Genomic DNA, 15,643 nt, shown 5'->3' on the forward strand with positions numbered 1-15,643 from the left:
CATTGAGTTTGTATCAGTTTTAGTGCTATAGAAACAGTTATTTCTCTCTTGAGTCATGCTTCAAAGCTTTACATTTCATGAATTTTAAGAAACATCTGATCTAGAGTGGGTCAGTGAAAAGCAGAGTTCAGGTTTGCTCTATTGAGGCAGAATTTGTAATCCTAGATTCATTAGCTGTGAGTGTGAGTGTGAGTTTATTTGTGCAAATAACTTCTGCCTCTCGTGATAACATTGCACCACTACTACTACCAGTACCATTAATCTACTGGTACTACTACTGCTACTATAATTTGTTAACCAGGTTCTACCAGCAGGAGGCGGTGTATTCAACTTAAAGAGGGGGGTAAAGACATCGAAGAAGGCGTTAGCAAAGATCGTCTATAAAAAAGGCTGCGTATAGCTGTCACCATGGAAACATTTCTAATGCAGACACGACGTTGTTGGGTTTCCGAAATCCTGCGGACACCTACAATTCACTTTTTAAACTCAATAGTTTGTATTTATGTAGAATTGTGTTCACATAGTTTATATAAATTATTCTGCCACGTCGGACGTTTACCCAGCAAGTAAGGAGAAAGAGAGTCTAAGAGGCTTTTTTCCGTTTCCTGCAGAGTGAGACCTCTTGTATTGTTTTACTCATCTTTGGAAGCATGCTACTTTGTGTTAGCGCAGCAGCTAGAATAGTAGAGAGGAAAACAGTCACATTTTTGAGTAATGTTAAAACCCTGGCGTTACTTTTAATCCTATAAATGTAAAATAAAGATTTTAAAGCTAATTCCTGCTAACAAGTTATTTTGAATGCCTTTTAAGCCGTTTAGCTTGTTTTTTTAACAGTTGGGTTACCTAGCAAGGTTAGCAATGTTTACAGAGCTAAACAGTATCTTGAGCACTGCCCCCGACAGCTTAACACAGGTGAGGATTTAACATTTCCATTTGCTTTAGCATGATGATATGCACTGTAACATTACACCTTGCTTTATAAAAATATAACACTTCTCTACATGCTAAGGAGTGCTTGTGCACTCTATAGCTGACGCCAAAGATGATGCATTATTTACATTAAATGTGTCTAATGTCATTTTTTGTATGTTCGTCCCATCCTATAGGGAGAATTTATCTTAGTCTCAGACAGACAGAGTGATGCCTCTTTCCTCATCCACCACTTCCTCTCTTTTTACCTCCGAGGTGAGCTGTTAAGACCTGACAGTGTGTTGTCAAAATGAGACGGTTCAGGTATAACCAGGTTTTGTAAGAGTGTGTGCTTAAGCTAGGTCTGAAAGCTGATATGTCTCTATTTTATTCCAGCACGCTGCAAAGTGTGTTTCTTGGGTTTGGTGCAGTCCTTTAATCACTACAATGCCATCAGTCAGAGATTGGTAAGTCACTGAATCAACATTTACACTTTAATTCACTCTCAAGTTAATATTCAGAATCACCCACAGTCAGTCTTCTACTTTAAAACACACTAACCATTCAGACAAAAGGCCCTTGTATGACCATCCTTAATTCCCATTTCTTTTCTCATCACTTCGTTATTATAGCAGCATTTGTGGTGGAAATTTTGGCACAGTTTTTCTTTAGTTGTTGTTGCTTCTAATTTGACTGGTTAGATTCTTAAGCATTGTCGCCACTTGTTAGCTTTGTATGTTACCCTTTAACCTGTGTGTGAGCTAATCTGTGTGGGAATTGTGTGTCCTCAGGGTGTAAGCTTATTACAAGCAAAAGAAAAAGGTCAGCTGGTTTTCCTAGAGGGACTGACCGAGTCCCTGTCTGTTTTGATCCCTCAAGAAACCACTGCAGGAAGTCAAGCCATGGTTTTTCTCAGGTACAAGCAAATAGTATCCTTTCCCTTAACGTTTTGCCAATTTATTTTTATTAATTTATTATCTATTTGAATATTATTTCATTCAGTATTACATTTACAAAGTACTCTTACATATTTGGCAGGTTTACTACTTATCATGATGAAAATTATATACATTTTCCCATATATTACGAGACTTTCAGGCCTTTGTAGATACCCTGCAATTACAACACCAATAAACCAGATTGAAACCTTCTTGCCTCTCCTTAATCTATTTTATTATTCTCCATCTCCTTCTTTCGTCTGCCTTCAGGGATCCTGCTGTTGGCCTGAAGAGTCTGTACCAGTTTGTTCAGTCCAGTTTGAGTAGTTCTGGTGGTAGTGAAAAGGGGTCAGATGGGACAGAGGAGTGGGGACCCCCGGTGCTGCTGGTGGACGACCTCAGTGTGCTGCTGAGTCTGGGGGTGAGCTCAGGAGCCGTGCTGGACTTCAGCCACTACTGCAGAGCTGTCGTCTGCTCGCAGCTTAAGGTTTGACTAATGTTGTCAAAACATGATTCTATTGCTTGTTTTGTGTAGTTGTAATTTAAACACTGTTTGGGTCTTATCATAATTTTGTCTGTGACTGCAGGGCAATGTGGTGATGTTGACACGCTGTGATGGGGAAGAAGAGGAGGATGATGGGGATGATGAAGGCTCAGAGAGACTGCTGAAGGGTCTGACCCACCAGTGTAGCCTCACTCTTCACGTACAGGGTCTCCCCACTGGATACTGCAGGGACATACATGGACAGGTGTGTGTTTTTTTCCTGTACAGTGTTCCTATTCTGACTTAACATACATTTTCTTCTCGCTGCCCCTTTAGCCCAAGTGCACTGTTTCAACCAGGGAAGAGAGCTGCAACTGGAGATGTTTTTCATTATAAATGTATTCTCTCAAATAATGTTTAATTAATCATGTATCAATTAAAGTTGTTGTTTTTTCCAGGTGGAAGTGTGCTGGAGGAGGAGACAAGGTGACGGGCAGCACACACAGAAGAAACTCTTTCAGTACAAGGTCCATGACAAAGGAGCGTCCTTCTTTGCTCCTGGGACATCCAGTGCCGTTCTTTAATTGCACCTTTCAACATCATTATTTGCCTTTTGTCTCTTTTCCAATTAACAACTGACTGCTATCTTTTTGTCACCTAGAAAATCTTGGTTGTATAGCTGTTAAGCCAAAGCAGTCGGTGAAGTAGACAAATATGTCAGTCTGTGCCAAGCTCTAAATTTGGACGCTTGGTTGTGTCAGTGACCCAGTCTGAACTCCAGACTGTCTGGAGGAAGAACACAGTGATCCTGCCAGCTGATAGCCTGTATATTTACACCTCTGAATAACTGCCTACTTGTGAATTGTAAAAAAAATGGGAAAGGTCTGCTGAAGGTGTTACTACAGGCCCATGCTAGTACCCATGTTTTGTCACTAGATGAGTCGCTGCCTGTTGGTTGACAGCAGGCTATGAATGCAGACCGTTGACAGTTGTGATGGATATGGAACATTAAAGGGAATAACGCCTACTTTTTTTTACCATATCTATACCTACCGTTTTTTTTGGAAATATCATGAAAACAGTTTTTTCACATGTTTTCTGTTGCGTGGCTTGGAGAAGCTGCAAAATCTGATGCTCCTCCACCCAATAAGTACTGTGATTCAAGCTTGGGTTTCTGGTCTCCACCTTTATACCTTCATTTGATTTGCAAAATAGCTTTGTTTAATGGACAACAATGGCAATCTAAAAATATGAGGTCAGACGATGTTACCAACGAGAATACATTTACACAGTGTTTTGGCAGACTTGGATATTCAGCTGTATTGAGCAGAGTAGAAACCCAAGATATCCAGTGGAGGGAGGCTGTGGCTGCCCAGCTTTCTAGGTCAAAAAAGCACACTATATTTACCATTAACACTGATTGGATGTCATGTCATGCTACAAAATGTAGCAGAAATTTCCTGTAATAGCCAATGGGTTGACTGGTAATTACATAATGTAGACTTAACAGGAAAAAAAACACAGGTCACAGGTACTAATAATGGCTAAGAGAATAATGCACACAAATGCTGATAATTTCCATTCAGAATCGTCAGTTAATGGATATTGGTTGAATAAAATGTAATAAAACGGTGTATAAAGTTGTCATTTCCTGTGTCCACGCTAGAGGTCGCCCTGTCCCTGCTGTACACGCTGCAGGGTGAGAGGTCGAAGTGGAGAGGTCCCTGTGGGATTTGACAACCAGTAGATTTGAAACGCTGCACTTGCATGTCAGCATCATATTCGAGTTAGCCTTTAGCTAATCTCCAAAACAAAGGAATATCACGGCTGTTGTCACTTTTACCAAGGAGGACCAGACAAGAGCAACAACTACGTTTGAGGATCTCTGTCTGAAGTTTGGCCAGGCAAGTGTGTGACTAGTTAAGCTTCAACCCGTTAGCATTAGCTGCCTTGCTAAAGTAAGCTAGCTACGTAGCGGAGGAAAGCATGGGAGCTGTTTAATTGTCTGATGACATAACATTAGCAGCTTAGCGTTGTTATAGCCATAGCAACGAGATTACAGTAGCTGTGCTTACAAGTATCAGTTGTGTTTTGTGAAATCAGATATCAGCACCGGACATCCCAAACCCTATTGTACATTTTAACGTCGTCACTCTGCTAATTAAACGGGCTCATTTCGGGGTTTCCAAGAGTTTCACGTTGACAGTCAAGTTAATAAGGTGTTAATAACGCTGTTAATAATGCTGTCTCATGTAACATATATGACCCTTTCTGTTCAGCTTCGTAAGCTTATCTAGGTTATATGTAAAATACATGTTGATTGAGATGCAGGTACACCGGGTTCATTGAGGAGCTAACGTTAGCCAAGCAAGGCACCTGCCATCTAGCTGTTATGTACGTTAGCCTTTAGCTTAGTGTTAAGTTGTTGCTTGTAGGTACGGTACAGTAACACAAATTTGAATTACGTTATACTGATATGTTTATATGTAGTTGTGGCAATGAACATAAGAAATACAAAACACATACAGATCGTAAATACATAGTTATTAGAATGCTGTGCCTTTTTAGTGCTGTTTACACACGCACATTAGCAAGCTAGCTAACAATTAGTGGGTTTATCGGTAATTTCTACCCTTCATAAATTGTATTTAATTAAGACGCAAACGTTGGTTTTGGTATTTTATTCCGACTGATATAAACAATTCTTTAAATTAGTTAAATAAAGTTGAAGAAGCCTTGCAAAATACTGTTAGCATGGTTGATGTTAGCTAGCTAGCCGTTTTCACTAGTTGACTCTTGACAGCAGGTTAATGAAAAGGGATTTAGCTACAATAATATATTTGCTTTATCATAAACAACAGGGAGGCTTATTCGGAGTTATTTTCTGAAATATAGATACCATTAAAGCATAATAAATTAGGACATTATGTGCATGTTCCAGTTCAGTGGTTTTGTACAACTTCTCATGTGTCAAACCATTGAAATGTTGACAAAGGCCATGAAGTGCCTTTTAGTTGAGGTGCTGAAACACAAGACCCTCTTATCTGACATTTTCTCTGTGGTAAATGTGGTGTACAGAATTACTTCTGCATGAAACCCGTGTTGCATTACTTAGTCTTATGTAAATGCTCTTTTCTGCCTTGTCGCTTTATCGAACGACCCCACCTTAAAAGTTAAACTACAATTTTATTTGATACCAGAAGCATGTTTGTCACTCTCCTGGCATCCCTGGTAGCACTATGCTAGCTTATTCCTAGCAGGTGATGTTGCGACACGGTTGCATCAGCCCCATCATCCATGCATGTGTTCACTTTCTTGTGAGGGCTATTTAACCATTTTGGCTAGTGGGCTAGAAAAGACAGTTACATTTGCTGGAATAAGATTATTTTTTTTACCCTTTACCACGTCGTGTAATAGTTGGTCAAAGATATGTGCATGATTGGCAGATATACATAAAAATATAGGCTAAATGAATAGTTATATTTCAGCATCAGAACAGGCTTTATTGCCAAGTTGTTTTGGATATATAAGTAATTTGTCTTGGTGTTTGGTGCTTAACAATTAGGCCTAATAAAGATAAAAGAAAAGGAGGTACAAGGCAGTACTTCTACTGCTAAGAAACTCCCATAAAATAAACCAAAAAAAATATCAGTGTTTAAAGTGTGATGCAAGAGCTGTTGCCCAGGGAGTGTGCCAAAGTATGAATGTTTTGTCCTTTCTTAATAGAATCTGTCGGACATCCTTGTGTGGAAAGACACTTACTGTTGCACATCATTCGTTATTGCGATATGGTTACTGATTTACAGGACATTTCCCTCTTCTGTCAACAGCTGTGGTTGTAAAAGGCTGTGTTGCTGTAATCTGCTCATCCACATCGAGCTTGTCTCCACATTTACAGCAGCACTAATGGGAGTCACTGATCAAAGGAGCATGCCTCCACATTATGCAACTATGGGGCCGAATGGTGATGCAGTTATGTTACGGAAAGTGGACGCAGCCTAATGCTCTCAGGAATGTTTCTGGATTCTGGTAGAGTTTTGGGCTTAAAGTACTTTGGTTAAAGATAATTACTTTGGCATGTAGATGATACTGACAGCTGCGGATTATGTCATTTGAATCTATAAGCCCTGGAGATGCCTTCAAGTTGGGCATTTTAGGAAGTGTGGAAAAGAGGTAAGCTTCTTTTTTTCCTTTTTACAAACTTGCCAATCTTATTTTTGGTTATTACTAAGTGTCTTGTCTTAGATTTAAAACAATTAATTCAACACGTAGAGCACCATTTTACTGTCTTGATCCGCAAGCCATATAATTAAGCTGCAGTGACCCACACTGATCTCCTTAACTTAATTTGCACTTGCAATGTGACACACTGTCATGCTTGTAGCTGTGTTTTTGTTTGCAAGTGAGTGTGCTGGCTCCTCACGTGGGAGCCCATATAGACTGGTCTTTGTTGGACTATAAGTTGCTTGGCATGTGTGCGCAAAAGCACTGAGACACTTTCCATGCTGTTGTCATATAGATTTGTTTGTGGTTTGTTGGGTCTCAGCAGAAATGTTTATATGTTTATTAATTACACACTCCGACTTATATTCCAACAAACACTACTTGCCCGGACAGAAAAGGATTTCCAAACAAACGCTGGTTATCTGCTAAAGTGACCAAAGAAAACACAAACTCACCAGCCTGAAAAGGCAGTTTACCTGTGGCTGGTCTTAAGTTTTGCATATAAAGCCTCCCTCAAACTTGTCATGCTTTTGAGTGTCTCTGCATGCTACAACATACAGCACAAACTGCCCACAGGCTGTGAACAGAGGAGGAGCAGGGGGTGGCCATAGGCCCTGAGCCCTGCATGTAGAGTTTCCGATCGGCTCAATCCCGGATTAGTTCACTGACGGAGATGCTGCTGAGCCTTTTGCCAAATCAGGTCTCATTGCTTCACCCACCGAGCACCACAGCACGCAGCGCACTGGACATACCACTGAGAGATGGAGGCATTCGCTGAAAGTTTTCCCTTGCCGAATAGTGAGCAGGACCAGAACCTTGCTGAGAGCAGAAACGGAGAGCAGCAAGGCTTCACTTCAAAGCACTTTTTGACCTTTTTAGAACCCATTGTGCAAGCTTGCCAGGACGTAGCTGTTTTCACTGTAAAGGGTTATTTATAACAGCAGATCAAGAGACTCCTGAGGTGAATTCCTCCCAGGGAATGTTTCCGTTGCTCCCGGGGGGACGAGCCGAGCAGTCGCACACTCTGCCTGAGTCGAGAGGGGAGCTGTATGTTAACCACAAGGCACCTCTTCAGCTAAAAAAACCCACTGCTGCTGTTTTCAAGGGACTCAAATGGCCACAAGGCAGAGAGATAACCTGGTCCCCCATTAGCAGGTACGGTATCAGAACAGTTCACGGCATGTATGATGGATACAGCGTGGTGACGGCTGGTGTGACAAAGCTTTGTTGTTGTCTTTTGGCTTCGTTAACTGCTTATTGGCATCACATGAGAAGCTGAGGCAAAGGAGAGCTGTTAAGGTGGGAATGTTGAATAGGATTAGATACAGTACAAATCCAGCAGCAGCATGTGTGCCAGCAGGACGGCCGGTTAAACATTGTAATAGAGCAGTGTGTAACTACAAACACTGACAGGCAGCGTTGAACCTGTCTGCTGGGTAAACAGAGAGACAAGAGCAGAGATTGGGCAGAAAAGTCAACAGGAGATTGAGTTGCTATGCGAAACTAAAAGAGGTGATTGTGTTTGAAGTTTGGTGAATCAGACGTCGGGCGCAGATTTCACATGTTGTTTGAACTCTGAGGTTTGTTAATCTTAAGTTGATGTTCAGAGTGCTGGAAATACTCTGATTCTATATAATATATGGTTTTGAGTATGATTGGACTATTGTTCAATATTGTCGGTTTAATGTCGTGCAAAAAATTGTCCTTCTGCAGAACTTCAGTGTTTCATATTAATTACATTGTAGGCTAATTAAAAAAACTAACCAATGAGCCATCCCATTTCTTGCTTTACATGTTAAAGAGTGTGGTATTGCTGCAAAGCCAGTTGCAGTAAAAATACTTGATGGCAGCAACTTAAAAATACAAATATCAGAAGAAACAACAAGACCTATTTTTCTATAATGTGCTTAGTACTTGCATTATACAACATTTTCCCATCAATGTTAAAACCAAGAAAAATCGGTAATTTTATTCAAGGTTGTCAAAGTGTATTTATACAGCCCATTTAAAGTGCTGTACAGGCTTAAAACACACTAGCAAATTTTTTGTTTTTTTTATTTAACCAGCAAAAAGCTCTTGAGATAGAAAATCTCTTTTTCAAGAGTGTCCTGGCCAAGACAGCAGCAGCCCATTCACAAAGTTTCTGACAGACAATGAGCATCCATACAAACAGAATACGTGATTATAATGTAAAAAAAGACATGAAATGACAAGTGAAACCAGTCAAACTTTGTCTAAAACAACCACAATCATAAATATATCAAACAGAACATCTACAGCCAGATGTGTCTGCCTCCAAGTTATTCAGAATCACCTTAAAAGCATCCAGTGAGACAAGTATATAAAAGAACAAGCATAAGTAAAATGAACAACAAAAAAGTTGCATAATAAAAGTCAGTATGTCAAGCTCAACTGGAATTAAAAGCCAACGCAAAGACGTACGTTAATCTGTTTGGTCAGTGGCATAAAGCCTGTATCTTTGACCCACTCTAGCTGCCATGACTTCTTGGAAAACACCAGAAACAACAGATAAACGTCAGAGGAAGAAAGAAAGTTAGTGAGGTTGTATTTTGTTGTATTCCTATTTAGTGAAGGAAAAAGTTCGCCTGATAATGTTATGTTAGCTACCAATACTTGCAGACACAACAGGAATAAAGGTGACAAACTGTTACATAAATACATCTTTAATTCTTTGTCCATGTCTTTCTTCCTGACGTCTTGTGAAATAGATTTGCGTTGCCAATGTCGGTTGTTTCACAATGAAGACCAGCTCCCGCGATCCCTTACTTCACAATGTCGTCAAACCAGTCTTTTTTAGTGTTTTGTGTAGTGGAAGACATGACATACTGTCAGTTAAATGTAGTCGGTATTTTCTAGGTGGATGAATTCATCATGTGTTCTATAAAATGACAATAGTAGTTACCATTCCCAAGAGCCCAAGTGTTTTTGTCCTCCCGACCAACAGCCCAGCTGTTTCATTTCATACAACAAAAGTTCAAGAAAAACAGAAAACAATAGAAAAAAACCTGTTAAACAATAATTATAATAAATAATTCAATTGACGATCAATATTGTTGGCAAAAAATGATTCACATTCTACTGATTGACAACATTGATTGACTTTGGTACAATATATGTATTCAAGTTCATAGCTGTGTTAATATTAAAGGTGTACTACTCATGTCCTTGTTAACAACTTAAGCTATTGATTTATTAAATTGTTAATTTGTCCCTGAATCGATGAATCATTCCAGCACGAGTAAATATACTTAAAGGACCTTCATAAAAAGCTCCTGTCTTCCGCCTTTTGTCCCTCAGTGGGAGCTGGATTTACCCACCGTGTCGTGTAACAAAAGGCTCTTATCATCAGGAAAGCCAGCGGTTGTTTCTCACTCAGGTGTGATCGATGAGACGTACATGTGTTTGCTTAAGTGTAGCTGCTCAGCCGGAGTTGCTTGTTTCCTACTGGTGGGAATGTGTCCACACCTTTTTCTGCTGCTGAATGAGCTGTGTGTTTAAGTTCCGTTGAGCATGTGATCCCAGTATGAGCCGGTCTGAAGGAAAAACACTCCATGCCTGCACTCAGCAGTATGTGCACTAACACATGGAGCGTGCAACTAATTAGGAGTTTAGGACAGAGCTTCCCTATAAGAGCTGATGTGTGTCTGTGTGTGTTTTTGCACCTGGGATTCTGTGATTTGTCTAGATGACCTGCAAGATATTTTTTTATGAAAACAGGTAACAAATAAGTTTTACGTTTGTATTTATTACCTCTGGTCTTCAGGAAACAATCAGGAAAAGTAGAAAGCAGTCGGAGATCATGTTCAGTGTCTTTGGCTGCATGGATCTTCACCAACCACCCAAATTTCTCTTTGTTTTTCATAGTAGAACATGTCCAACATTTGCATACAAATCTGCATCAAAATACACATTAATAGTTGTGTTTATAAGCCAAAATAATCTTTATTTATTCACAAGCTATTGGTTTTTTCTTAACTCTGGCTTCCCAGCACTGCTTAGGAGCATCAACATACATTTTCCAGCATACTTTGATAATCGATGCATTCAATAATAAAAGTTAAAGTCAGGAAAAGATTGAAACATTTCATTGTTTCAAGGTTTTTGTTTGAGGATGTTCGGTTTTTCTGTGGGTACCTTTGATAACGTGATGCCTTAGGTTCCGAACTCTTGATGGACCAAACCGGCAATTTTAGGATTCATGAATGAGCTGTAGGAAATTCTGAGGTGCATTTTCTGTCAGCAAATTTATGAGCGATGGCAAAGGTAATAGGCATTCACGGATCCTATTGGCTATAGTCTGACGACGATAAAGCCTCTCGGCACAACGGTGAACATGCCGGGGAATGTGGCCGGCGGTTAGCGATAAACAACTTCCTTTTCCACGTGCCGTGTTGTTTACAGAAAAGAACCCATTTTTCTTGTGATTGACTTTAATTAATTGCCGAAATTTCAACATTATGATGCAGGTTAGTAACAAGTCAAAATGAAGCTTTGTCCGGTCTGTCCTCAAGAGGAAAATAAAACGTTCGAGGAAGTCGGGAAATCTGGACGCTGAACGGCTTTTGAGACACAGCGTCAAGGAAATTTATCTCAAGTTGAATTTTAGATCTAGAACAGATTGTTAGCAGTTAGCATGCAGATGTTTGTTTTTAGAAATTAATAAAGAGTTAAATGGACACGGACTGTTTTTCGTGCATGCGCTGCAGCCTGCTGATACGTGATTGGTCAATATTACTCACAAGCTACTACAAACGGACTTGCCATCCCGGAAATCCACGTCCCTGCCCACAGATTCTACATTTCTATGTAGAATCTGTAAATAGAGACTAGGTATTAATTAGACTCAAACCTTTCCTTTTTGAGTATACAGTTAGCCTCTAATAAATTAATTAATTGTCTGATTAATTTGCCAAACTACTTTTTTGTCTTAAAACAATCTGCCCCTCAACCCCCCAAAAATATAAAGATATGAAAAGAGAAGACTTTCGGTATGTAGCAAGCTTAAAAAATAATTATTGGACACACTTACAACACGTTCTCTACCTAAAGATTTCACCCATGACACTTCCTGAGTTTATTTATGGGTATTGTTCTGATCTTGATGTTGAGGTATATGTGGGTGGGGCATCAACACTCATTCATATACCTTGTGTTTAAAGATAAATCAATAACTGAGTTTAAAGTGATTATCTGACTCTCTCCAGGTCCCTGGATGCCCCACGGCGCACTGTCCTCGGCCGCGCAGTGCTTCCTAATGGCAGGGAGTTGACCCCGCCCACCAGGATGACGCTGCGCGAGCAGCTGAGAGAGAAGATCTCGGCGGCCTTTTACCGCCACGGACTGCTGTGTGCCTCCTACCCAGTACCCATCATCCTCTTCACCTCCGCCAGCATTCTCACCTGCTGGTATGTGCTCTGTCTTTGACTCTGTTTCTATTCGTTTGACTTTTGGAGATTTGGTACACAATCAAACAGTACGTGTGTTAAAAGGAAATGATTCGGGGTGTTCTCCTTTTTATAAGTCCAGACTCCATCAAAAGTTGAAATCTTGTGTTCCAGTGGAGACAGAATGAGTTGTAGAGAAAGTGATTGCACAGAGAAGACAAGTAACAAGCCCAACTCATCTGAACTGAACCATCTGCACACACACACACACAACAGCCCCCCCGCCGACTCAATGACACAAACATTCACTTAACACACGCACATCCACTCTTGCTTAATGTCTTGGTCAAAAGAGAGGACACAGGTCAGAGAGTTGGCCTGGCTTCATCAGCAAAGGCATTGTAAAACAATCTGAAACACACGCACGCACCTGCTGCGTGCTGTCCTCGAAGCACCTTACAGCGGGGCGCCGACCAAATGGACCACTGACCACCACCCGGGGGGGGGGGGGGAGTGAAAGAATAGAGCTTCACGACGGGGATGTTAAAGGCACGACCAGAGCAGAGAGGGCTGTGAGAAAATGGCCCTGTGAGAATAGGAGGCCTGTCCCTCCATCTGCCTGTCAGGAGGGGGGCTGGCTCTGCACAAAAGAGGCCTTTGTGGAGTACAGTGACCTTGGAGAGAGGGGGAGGCATAGAGGGAGGGAGGGAGAGAAAGGGGGGAGAGACGAGAGAGGTTTCGATCTAACTGACAGGCACATTTCTAAAAGGGAAATAAGTTGTCTTCATCAATAGAACATGATGACAATACACTGTCCATGTGGAAGCTGGTTATTGATCTATAGAAGTGACTCAGCAAATACTGTATCACTCTCTTCTCAGCTTTCAATCCATATTATTTAACATTATTGCTCCACATCTGGATCGTTTTTCAAATCACCCTCGACTTGAAAAGGGAATAATGTCAGCACACATTCACACACACACTTATCGTGTATTTGTGACAGGTCAGGCTAACCCTTCAGAGTAATTCAGTCTCATTGTAGAATACACAAAGACCTCTTATGTGTGCCAGTACCCGACTGTCCTCTCATTGTACTTAGGGATTTAGGTTATCTTCATTAAACCACTAAATGTTCCCCTCAAATCCCTTCCTAAGGCACAGAAACGAGGCTCTCATGAAACTTTATTAGCATTTAATTTTCTGGGAATATTCTTATTTACATACAAAGTAGCCTCGTCCACCACAGAAGCATAAACAGTCTCATGTTACACAAACAGAAAGTAAACACTGAATAAGCCGTGTTCAGAAACAGGGCATAGGCTATTTATGTACTGGTCAAATAATACTCCTGTTTTTATAATCTTCCATGCTCATAAATAATCATGTTTAAGGCGACTCTTTAGGTCATACCAAAACAGGGAAGGCAAAGAGAAAGAAGGTTTGAGGAATAAAAAACATTTGTCTGGATGACTGAACTGAAGGTCACACCTAATTCAGGTTTTAGAACTTATTAGAGAACATAAATAATAGACGGTTTATATTGCATGGCCTTGAAGAGTTACATCAAGAGACAGGAAAACAACGACCAGCACTGCATTTTTGGCTGACCGCTGGGGTCACCCATACACATACTGAGAGAGCTGGGGATCGAACCACCAACCTTTCGATTGAAAGACAACCGACTCTCCCACTGAGCCACAGCCGCTCCCACCTCTCAGGTCTATTTTAATTGTGATGGATGGAAGCCACAACCGATCAGAGATTTAAAACGTGTCACGTAGGCGAGGCAAGGGGAGGTAGCTAGCTAGTCCCAACATCCACTTCATATGGCTTCTAGTTTAACGTAATATCCAGGCGTTTGGCTTGACATGATTTAGTAGCTGACACTTGAATAAACGACGTTTTTATTTTGTTTCACGTCAGCAACAGCTATCTTTTTTTCTTTTTTTTCACAAACTGTCCCCACAGCGCTTAAACCGGCCCAATACCAGACCAGCTATTGTGATCATCCCAACCTGAATCAGGCTGGATGGAGATCTTTCTGAACCCGGGGGGGACGAGAAGATCTGCCAGAGCAAATAAAACATGAGCTCGCAGAGTTGCCTTGTTCCCAGGCTGCTTGTATAACTCCTCTGTAGCCCTCGTCTTGTGAAAGTGCCATATTACATTCAAAGATTTGAAGGCTCTTAATATGCTTTCATAGAGCAGGCCCTTTGTCTTTACTATTACAGTGTTATAATTTGCAGCTACATATTTATGAAACAGAAAGTGCTACCTTTAATTTCTCTCAGATCAGGACCCTGGTTCTAGAGTCAGTGACCCAGGAACTATGAACTCTGCTCTGCCTTTGACTGGTCTCATTCATGTTGACATTCATGTGGCCAGCTTTTCTCCAGGTGTTCTGTCCTGACTCGACCGCCTGCTGTAAAAGCTGATAATGCCATCAGACTTCAATAATGACAGCCAAACACGGAGGATCTATAACGCTTCAGTGCTCAAAGTACTCTCTCCCATGATTTGTGCTTCAGCTGCACTGGAATTAGCTACGTTTTTCTCATCCTGCAATGTTTGTATGTTAGCAGTAAGCGGAAATAAAGAACAGAGGTACTGAACGCTGAGGTACTGTACGCTGAAACACGCACGTATCCCCATCAGAAGGATTCTTTGTGTAAATATTCTTAAGCTCTTACTCATTATCTATCCATCTCTGCTGCCGCCACCACTGAAAGCTCAGTCTGTCAGCTATGTGTCAGGGTTGCTCAAGACTATTTCATAATGAACCTTTTAACCCTAAACACACACACACACACACACACACACAGGACAACAAAGAAGTGGTTTAGTGCTTTAAGGGAACTTGTTTCATAACTGCTCTCCCAGTTCCAGGAGAAGGAAGCGGGTCTCTCCAGGTTAAAAGAGCAAGAAAAGCCGTCGGCCCTGGTGTCATATTCTCAAAGCTCTGTGTAGCGAACACACACACACACACACACACACACACAGACACTTTCACAATCCTATAAACAGAAGGACACAGGTCAAACGTGACTCTGTTATAAGGCAGTCTGTGACTTACAAAAAGGGCTTCATTAGGAATTATTTATTCACAGACTGTTTGCACAAGGTATTTTTAATGTTTCGAAAAATGCTTAATCATAACTGTTATGTTTTCAAGGTAAGAATAATGTTTGATTTCCAACATTATCTGTTATTTCATCAATGCAATCACTAATGTTAAGAAAAAAAACATCGATATCTGAATGGAAACAAAGTCTTTCACTGGAGAGGGTCTTTAAAAGGTGCATAAATGTTATCCTTAAAAAGCTGAACCAACCCTGCTTGGAGCTGAAAAGGTTTCAATTGCAGCCTTAGTGTCTTTTGTTACATAGAGCATTGATGTTCTAGTCATTTTATAAGTATCATTGAATTTCAGTGAAATAAAACAATTCAAATCAGCTCACGGTGAGAGCTTCTGTCATTCTCACACTTGTATTTCATATCTATTATGCACCCTGTGACCCGCCCTCCTCCCTCTCTCTCCCCCCCAGCTATCCGTTATTGAGGCTTCCCCTGCCCGGGACGGGTCCTGTGGAGTTCACCACAGGGGTGCGAGACTACAGCGTCCCTTCCCATGAGCCCCAGGGAGACCTCGGAGAAAGGCCGGACTGGGTAGGACAAGAGAA

The 15,643-nt window shown here is 41.0% G+C and overlaps 2 protein-coding genes across 2 annotated transcripts in view; both read left to right on the forward strand.

The window, feature by feature from the left end:
- The first annotated feature begins 715 nt into the window (after positions 1 to 715).
- Positions 716 to 3,373, forward strand: elp6 (elongator acetyltransferase complex subunit 6). Its single transcript, XM_069656487.1, has 7 exons — positions 716 to 912; positions 1,107 to 1,185; positions 1,306 to 1,376; positions 1,701 to 1,825; positions 2,118 to 2,334; positions 2,435 to 2,596; positions 2,790 to 3,373. Exons 1-7 carry the CDS (start codon positions 859 to 861, stop codon positions 2,913 to 2,915), a joined length of 834 nt encoding a protein of 277 aa, XP_069512588.1. The 5' UTR covers positions 716 to 858; the 3' UTR covers positions 2,916 to 3,373.
- An 8,444-nt stretch (positions 3,374 to 11,817) lies between these two features.
- scap (SREBF chaperone) overlaps positions 11,818 to 15,643 on the forward strand; it is a 31,883-nt gene continuing 28,057 nt past the window's right edge. The window contains exons 1-2 of the mRNA XM_069657131.1: positions 11,818 to 11,981; positions 15,509 to 15,629. Of these exons, the coding sequence (XP_069513232.1) occupies positions 11,860 to 11,981; positions 15,509 to 15,629 (243 nt within the window). The 5' untranslated portion in view covers positions 11,818 to 11,859. The remainder of the gene's footprint in view (positions 11,982 to 15,508; positions 15,630 to 15,643) is intronic.

Source organism: Semicossyphus pulcher, unplaced genomic scaffold, assembly GCF_022749685.1.
Source record: "Semicossyphus pulcher isolate SPU_LCO1_2020_fin unplaced genomic scaffold, fSemPul1.0.p SCAF_9, whole genome shotgun sequence".
In the NCBI taxonomy this organism is placed as follows: domain Eukaryota; kingdom Metazoa; phylum Chordata; class Actinopteri; order Labriformes; family Labridae; genus Semicossyphus; species Semicossyphus pulcher.